At 41.9% G+C, this 9,067-nt stretch overlaps 1 protein-coding gene across 1 annotated transcript; it reads left to right on the top strand.

The window, feature by feature from the left end:
* Nucleotides 1-7: 7 nt before the first annotated feature.
* Nucleotides 8-8,941, top strand: LOC140224629 (beta-1,4-galactosyltransferase galt-1-like). The gene is made up of 4 exons (XM_072300590.1): nt 8-136; nt 1,038-1,345; nt 2,417-2,793; nt 8,907-8,941. The coding sequence occupies exons 1-4, from the start codon at nt 8-10 to the stop codon at nt 8,939-8,941; spliced, it is 849 nt and encodes a 282-aa protein (XP_072156691.1).
* Nucleotides 8,942-9,067: the final 126 nt, after the last annotated feature.

Here is a 9,067-nt window from a genome sequence, read left to right as displayed (position 1 = left end):
GCAAAATATGCGAAGAGAAAATGAAGATGGGGCGCTGCCGGGAAGACCGTGTCGCTGGATGGGCAGCGCAGCAACGCGGCGATTAAATTTCACTGCGATGAGAGAGTCGGCGAATCTGCATCTAAAAATGTGTTGGGTACGTAATTTACAAACGGCATACAGTGGATCGAGTCAAAAGGTGAGGTCGGACACGATTCGGAAACTTTAAACGCTTATAACTCCCTTTCTACAAAACTTTGAGATTTTAAAAGTGGTGCCATTGGTTTCCTCGTGAAATTTTCTACAGGTAGCACCCCTAGAAATTAAAATGTGACGAAATAAACATCAAAATTTGCAGTTTCAGTCAAAAATGTCATGTCCGACCTCTCTGATTGACTCGATCCACTGTGCGGCATGCCCCCCCTCCTTCCCTGGGGACATCGTGTCTTGGGGGCGGTATAAGACCATATAGAGATGAAAATTTCGTAAATCCGGCAATGCTCCTGATTTCGAATAATTGCGCGCTCAATTTCCGTAGTAACCGATGCGAGCATAACGCCTATATTCATCAATGCCACCAATGTCAGTAATTTAAGAGAGGTTTGAGCTAGGATTTTCCTTCATTTCCGCGTAATACCACATGACATACCTACTCCGGAGTTCGAATAGTTGCGCAACATTGCAAGCATGCTATGCTATGCCTACAATCCTACATTCATGAACGTCAGTAATCTGACAATGATTATGAGACAAATGAAGAGTTAAGATTATCCTTCATTTTAGCGTGATACCACATCACATTCTTATTCTGGAGTGTCGATTGCAATAAATTAATAATAACCTGTGCTACTTAGGAGAACGGAATTTTGTAGAATCTGAAGGATGGCGTAGTTAGTTGTCTCCGTTGTTCACAAGACGAATATGAGAAATTTACCCTCGCTAATGTTTTCAAACCTTTGTGACTTTTTCGGTGTTGCTAACCTGTCAACTGTCGCTACTTATTTCAGTAAATGATTTATATTCCATGTATACTGTCTCGCTCCCCCTTTTTTATCTAGGTGAATAAACTGATGGAATTCATCGAGCTGAACATACTGCTGGGAATGTCTCATTTCTTCCTTTACAATGTATCAATAGGGCGCGAAGGAAGCTGCGCTATCCAGCAGTACGTTAAAGATGGTATCGTCACGATCCTTCCTTGGAAACTAGACATGACGTCAGACAAAGAGATCCGAATGGTGGGAATTTTTGCAGCGCTGAATGATTGCCTTTACCGCAGTATGCACCATTACTCGCACACTGCTGTCATCGATCTGGATGAATTCATCATCCCGCAGGAACAGCTCACTTTGCCTCGGCTGATCAGGTAATTCATTTAACTTCCAATTAGTTTGGATATGATTTTATTGGAGTTTGCATCAGCATTCGGCGTCATGATTAAGTATAATTTTCGGAGGGATTTGATTTAAAAGAAAAAAAACCTCACATTTTACTGTATAAAATTGCGACTGTCTTGGCACAAAACCCCGGAGAGTGTGCCTTATGCCGTCAAGTGAAACTGGTTTTTTCTAAAGCGCACGTCCCATACACAAACTAGGGGCTTCAAAGAGACTCTTCGATGGAATTGTTGGCTGTTGCCCTTCAAAGATCGTCGGCGTGATGATTTCTGGAGATAAACGATGATGTATTCAAGACACACCATAGATCAAGTCTTTAGATTTTCAAGGAATTTTGTGTAGAAATATGGCTAAGAAATTGAAGAATCATCGCCAGTTTGAGAGCCCAGCAGTTTGTGCGAGGTGCGGGCACTTGGTACCTATTTCTGTCAATATCTTACACGGTATCTCAAAAGACCGTATCCTTCCAGCTAAATTTGTTTTCTGATTTATCTGAAAAAAAAAAAAATGAAATTTTGCGGATGTTCCCAGTCCAAAAGAATTATACCCTTCAAGTTCTCAAAATTCTTGGGACGTGGCTTCATAAGGGAAGGGGCGCACCCCCATTTTTTCAAAGCCTCCCTCCTTTTGCGACACAAGTCGCAGGTCACTATCCTAATTTGTTTCAAAATGGCGGACGGTGAAAGTTCGGCAAACGTCAAATCCACCTACCTGCTATTTTGAAACAAAAAAAGATAGCGACCTGCGACTTCCACCAAAAGTTTTCTTCCTGTGCCCTCTTTTCCAGCCTGGATCGTTTAATAGGGTTTCTTGTGAAAAAAAAATTGGCCCCTCAGCCTTCTCCCCCTCTATGAATCCAACATTTTTTTCAATGAGGATTCCCCATCAAGCGATACCTACATCATTGGAAAGAACGTAAAAAAGAGCAATTTTGGCGCTGCAAGTCGCAGGCCACCACTTTTTTTTTAAAATGGCGGGTGCATCAACAAAATATATTCTCTGTCCTTACAATTCATTATCTTATTGTTCCCACTTTCTAGCCGGTTAGACCAAAAGTTCGACACCCGCAAGACTGGCGGATACTCCTTCCGAAACACGTTCTTCTACCTCCAATGGCCGGACGACGCAAGACTCAACCACAAGTATTCCGTCATCACCGACAACTTTTTGACCCTCCGCAAGACTCGTCGAAAAGTGAAATTGAACCAACACAGAGAGCGCTCGAAATATATTTGTAAGCCAGAGTTGGTCAAAGAACTCGGCAATCATTTCATCTGGGAGTTCATGCCAGGTTACGGCATGTTAGAGGTGTCGCCCGACTTCGGTATGTCACATCACTATAGAGTCTGCGAATTCGGCGGGGATGACTGCGTGCAGGCTGAATCCATCGTCGATCGAACAGTGTATCGCTACGCGGGTTCGTTAATAGTGAATTTCAAGTCAAGATACACTAAATTTTCGGCTTTATGCACGTTACCGAGATTGTCGTTCGACTTGTGGCCGGCAGCGCACTCTAGCGGAGCGTATTTTAATTTAAGCGAGGTGCATGAATTTAGTCAAAGAATTTTGGGTAATTTTACGCGGGGAAGCTGATGATGTAAATCGATACCGACTATACCTGAGTAGCACAGTGAAAACGCACGATAATTGCAGTCCGGAATTCAAATGGTTGCGCGCTCGATTTCCGCATTGATCTATGTGAGCATCGTCATTGATCAACGTCAGTAATTTGAAACAGGTGAAAAGCTAGGATTTTCCTTCGATTCCACGTGATACCATATCACACACCTACACCGGATTGCAATCCTTAGAGGGTATCGGCAACCATATGTCGCGACAAATAGTATGAGTTCTAATTCATCCGCACTACCTTTAAAGGTTCGGAATGGCGTCAAATTGGGAGAGCAGTAATTAGACGTAACTTGAGGGGAATGGATATAATGTTGATAGAATCGTTACGAGGGATTGCTTCGGGGCGCGTTTGAGAAGCTGCGCGAGATGTCAAGACCGAGGTTAAAAACCGAAGAGGGCTATGACTATGACTGAAGTAAAGTTACATGTTTGAGTCCGAAAAACGCTCCGCTCAAAAAAAGGAGCTATCACTCACTCCATCTTATGCTGGGCCATTAAAAAACCAATGAGGAAAGATCAACCGGACTGATCACGCCAACTATAGTGGGCGTAAAGCTCACTCGTAGCATGGCCGAAATTATAGATACACTGTTAAAAATTAATGATTTACTCTATGAGTGAATAACCGGCGTGAAAAAAATCCAGCGGGATTATCGCGCCGCACTCTGAGTGAATGGATCAGAGCGTGCGAATATCACCAACGACGGACGAATCATAGTTGAGCTCCCTCAAGTAGCGGTGAATTCAGGGCACTCTGATACGAGCGTCGAATGGCAACGTGGCAGCGCACTCGTCTAACACAGCCGCGACTCGGATTTAAGTCCATGCTGCGGCATCTCCGTTTTGCGTTTGCCTTGTAAGATTTTCACTCCCGCCAGAGCGCGAAATTCGCGCAGAATTTATTTCACGCCGGATCCGTCCACCCCAAAGACATAAAGACGGAGGGCTAAAAGCAAAAAATGAAGCTTCTTTTCAACCACCTCTACTATTGGCTAGAGGATTGGCGGCGAAATCGGGACAAGTTTGAATTCAAATGTAGGGCGGGAACTAATAAATAAAATTGCGGAAACAAAGTATTTTAGGTTGATTTTTGCCCAAATTCAGGTACACACTCATATTTTTTTAACTTTAGGTTAGTTTCAGTCCGTCGTCGACCGATTAATTTCATTTGGGAGTAACGTTGATCTAGAACTGTAACGGCCTGTTTGAACCTGCAGAACCACCATGAGCAGAAGAAAAACTAACTTTATCTGAGATTACTGCCTGTTACCGAGCAAAAGTAGGTGTATTATGTTAGGACGCAGACCGAACTTTCTTAGTATATTCGTTTTAGGAATTTAAAATACGTTTCGAAGAAGAAATATGCAAAAATCAAGAGGACAAGTTCAAATCAAATTTCCGTTTGCCGCCATGGATTCCTGCGCTCATTTACACACTCACACAAGCGCGCAGCGCCGAACCTAGCTTCACTTTTTCCCCGTGCTTTTAGATACGAGCGCTCCGTCTTTATGTCTTTGGTCCACCCAGGGTAACCGGTGGCCAAAATAGCAAATGAGTAATGCCGGAATCACGCCGGAATCAGACGCTGAATGTGGGAGCTGAATGTAGCTTGAATGTGGAAGTCATCGGCCTGATGCCTGAACGCGCAAAATTCAGCAATATGATTCTCAACGACCATCGGATAATGTCGGATTTGTCTGAACTATTCGAATAGATTTGATACACATCTGGATGAAAATAACTCGAACTTGCGAAATTTCAGCTGTTGAGCGATGACTGTTGACTTCCATATTCATAGCTGTCAAATTCAGCGTGTGGCGTGAATTTCGCGCCGGGATTTTTAACAGTGTAGGCCGTCGAAGCCGCGACATAAAATGTGCAAAGAGAAAAACGAAGATGAGACGCGGCTACGTCTCAATTCAATTCTTTTTCAATGAAAAAGTCGGAATATTTGCCTAAAAAATGTGTTGAGTTCGTAATTTACGAACGGTCATTGCCCCCTCCCCCGCGGCGAAAAGTTGTGGGGAGTGTGCAGCAAGATCTAAACAACCCAGAGGGGTACCCTGGTAAATATTACGTACCCTGGTAAAAATTGGCAGTAGAATGTGTGCTCCAAAATACTATAGACCTAAAGCTGGCTGTAAGATTTCCAATAGCTTCTGTGGCCGGCTGTACAATTTCTTATAGCCTTTTATAGCCGATGGCGATTAAGCAACAGCCAGACGATAAAGTTTATGCTAAACGTTACTAAATACGGATACTAGGACTTTGTTATTTTTTGGACTACCGCTCTCTTTTTGTGCCGTAGTATCTTTTGCGAGGAAAGCTCCGTACTTTTGAAGGATGCTTGTCATTCTTAATATGTTGGAGCGCCTTCCATTTCTTATGATACTGCGCAATATCTCTGGTGTGAAATAGTTGCTTCAGGCACCGTGGCACACTGCGGCGCGGCGGGCGGGCAGAGAGCGAAATGCGCATTGGCGCCTACAAACCTAACAGGGATACCTCACGCATTGCGCAATGCGTGAAGTATCCCTGTTAGGTTTGTAGGCACCAGTGCGTCGCCGCTCCGCTTTGTGTTAGGCTCTAATATTTAATCTCGCGGAGTCAGCGTTTTACAACTCATGATTTTGAAATGTTTGCGCACTCTGTATGGATTATTCTCATTTCAATCGATGAAAAAAAAATTATGTTTTAAAGGAAAATATAATGCGTGTTTTGTAAAAATTAAGGTAGTTCCGTATCAAACTTTAGTGATTTCCAAAGCACATGAATTTCTACACAATTTCTTATAGCCTTTTATAGCCAATGTCGATAAAGTGTGAAGCCCGGCGATAGGAACTATAGCCCGACTGTGTACTTTTTTATAGCTTCGTATAGCCCGGCTATATGATTTGCTCCGCCCTCTACAGCCAGCTATATGATTTTCAATAGCCCTCTTTAGTCGGCTTTAAGAACTCCTATGGTATTTTGAAACGCAGCTCCTATCGCCAATTTTACCAGGGTAAATCGGGTCATGCTTCGGAGTTCGATTAGTCGCTTGCAAGCGTGGTCCCCGCATTCAACAATAAGAGCATAATGACGAATTGACGAGTCACAACTTCAGTAATTTGAGACAGGTGAAAACCTAAGGTTTTCCTTCATTTTTGCGTAATACCACAACACATACCTATTCCAGACTCGTGACTCTAAATTTCTATTGTAGAGAAAGATCAGGAAAAAATGGGAGTGAGAAGGATAAAGAGACTTTCTGAAAAATAGGGTTGCGACACTCAAGATTGCGACACAGTTCAATGGTCCTTGAGATAAAATTGCAATTACATGCAATAAAATTGCAATTGCATGCAATAAAATTGCAATTGTTTTCAACTATAAAACTGGAATATTTTTACACCATTTGGTCAATAAACTCCGATTTTAAACGTAAGCTGAGTTCCGTTAATGAGGAAGATTGGTCATTTGAAATGTGAGAGGAGCCCTTTCCACTAAAGGATAGGCAATGTAGGGAATAAACAAAAGGCTCCCATACAGGAGCAATAATTCTATTTTGTAATTGCAATTTATTGGAGCCACTGCTACTTGGGTACTTGGGTGGTAAAGAGGTTTGGACACAGTTAGGTTGCATTTTGCGAAAAGGAACCAAAAGCATTCAAACGTTGCTATAGGATTGTGATTGTGCAACTTACATTTGGACGTTTTTCTATCAAATTGAACTATGTGCATTAAGACATGAGCCCTGAGACCCATAAGAATTTATGCATACCAGGGCTCACGTCATAATGCACATAGTTCCGTTTGACAGAAATACGTCCATTTCTTGCAATGAAATGACTAGAACCTTGCAAAAAATTAAATTTATGAAGGTAATTTTTTGCACTGAATGTATATTATATTGGGAGTAAGGGTAAAGATAAAACTTGTAAAGATGATCAGATTAGGTAAAAAAAAGGTAAAAAAAAAGTTGCACAATGCTTAGCGACATTGGAATGCTTGTGGTTCCTTTTTACAAAATGCAATCCAGTTAAAATTTGTTAAAATGTTGGAAGCTATTGTCACTTTTATGAATTAAAATTTCTTCTTGGACAAGAAATAAATGAATTCAAGGCTTGTATACACTAAACAATATCGGATTTCGGCGTGACTGGGAATGAACTTTATCAGTGATATGTAACACTGGCTAACTTCAACATAAGTTGGTTCAAAGGTGTTGAAAGTGCGTTGTGAGGACATTATAATTGGACGTATTTCTGTCAAACGGAACTAAGCGCCATATGGTGAGGAAGGTAGAGGGGGGGGGGGGGGGGGGGCTTGGATTGGCGGCAGAAACGGGCGTCGGGCTCATTCCGTCCTATACTCGCTCGCAATGCTTTTTCACGGCGCTTAGGCCTTGTCTCCACGAGCCGTTTCACGAGATTTGTGCCAGGGAAAAATCCCACTTACGAAGTTGGGAAAAATATTGAGTTAATCAATATTTTTCCCAGTACCAAGTATGGTACTTGTACCCCTAGGACCCACTGAGAGAAGAAGAAGAAGTGAAAACGAATTGTGCGATATTTTATTCATTACTACATTGTTAATGTTTGTTTAGTTAAAATAATGTGTCTAATTGTCAATTGAGTGCAATTATTATTTTAATCCCGGTTAAATACTCGACTTTAACCAATTTATCTTCCCGCGCAAACTAGTCGCAGGACTGTATGAGCCCCGTCCCGTGGAGACGGTAACTGGGAAAAAATCCCAGAAGTTTCATTCCTGCGATTCGAACTTGGGACAAATCCCATGAAAACGTCCCGTGGAGACAAGGCCTATGTCACGTTTGACAGAACGCGCTATCCGGCATTCTAAATTCCTCAAAAGGAACTCAAATTGGCGCTTAGTTCCGTTTGACATAAATACGTCCAATTATCGGTTTTGAATATCGCTAGAAATGTGGGGGGGGGGGGGGGGGGGGGGAGGTCACGCCACAAGTAATGCGCATGCGCAGACTGATGCCTTAACTTTAACTACTGATATGGTTGCTGAAATGCAGCATTCGCTTCCTTAAACGAGCAAAAAACTGGGCTGGTAATCAGAAGACTCCCGGATCTAATCCTAGGTCTGCCCCTCTATTTATATTAATATTCGATCTTTGAGGAACACTACTTCAGTGTGATTCAGCACCACTTGATGTGAATGACACCTAGGAAAAATCACTCGACCCGAAACAACACTGGCTTTTTGTGAGCTGGTGTTACATTCGCGTACTCAAGTGGTAAAATCTATGTCCTCAGTTGGGTTCCCGTCGGATAGGCAACTAAACTTACTGCGTGGTGAGGCGTAGAGCATTGCGAAAAATGAAGGCGCCCGGGAAGAGATGGGCTTTTGAAGTTCTTCACCAATGAAAGCCAATTTGGTCCGATATGATTTTTTGCACTTTGCTGAGTTACCGCACCGTTCAAAATATCGAGGTTTTTGAGTTATAAAAGTCGAACTTTTCTTCTGTGAAAAACGTTCTATACTCTATTTGTATGTATAGTTCTGTTCTCGGAAAAGTTGAAATTTATGTATTTCGTTTTATATCATTGTATTTTTTCTTGTTTTTTCATTGCTCAATAAACATTATCACATTTCTATATCCAGTAAGATTTTTCAATAGTTGTGTACCTATGCCAGATGACGATGGAGAAAATAGGTACCTAGGTATCCGAAGTATATTCGGTAAAAGCAATGCCGAGGAAAACAATAAAAATGTGTGTGAGGGCACGATGTCCTATGTTTCTTTTCACTTACACATCGATGATATAACTGCAAAAATGCATAGGTATTTCGGTTTACGGCGCGGCGTTGCAGACTTCCTGTCATAGGTACTTTATTTTCTACATGGAAAACTAACTGAATGTCATTTTTTGAAAATTTCAGTGATTTCTCCTCTCTTTAAGAAGAATATTCTATAAAAACTTCAAGGCATGGTGTTGATTCGGTCTCTTTTTAAAAAATAAAATAGAAGCGGAGATTTCGAAACACTGCAACTGAAATACGCATTTTTGCAGTTTCGCCGTCGATATGTAACTTTGACACCC

This window comes from Bemisia tabaci, chromosome 5 (assembly GCF_918797505.1).
Source record: "Bemisia tabaci chromosome 5, PGI_BMITA_v3".
NCBI lineage: Eukaryota > Metazoa > Arthropoda > Insecta > Hemiptera > Aleyrodidae > Bemisia > Bemisia tabaci.
This window is presented reverse-complemented; position numbering and strand designations above follow the sequence as displayed.

What these genes read in the sequence shown, in the direction of transcription:
- LOC140224629 (XM_072300590.1), top strand. Translation starts at nt 8, where the DNA reads ATGCGAAGAGAAAATGAAGATGGGGCGCTGCCGGGAAGACCGTGTCGC. An exon ending in ACTTTGCCTCGGCTGATCAG is followed by an intron (nt 1,346 to 2,416) that starts GTAATTCATTTA and finishes CCCACTTTCTAG; the next exon opens with CCGGTTAGACCAAAAGTTCG. An exon ending in AACAGTGTATCGCTACGCGG is followed by an intron (nt 2,794 to 8,906) that starts GTTCGTTAATAG and finishes TGAAAATTTCAG; the next exon opens with TGATTTCTCCTCTCTTTAAG.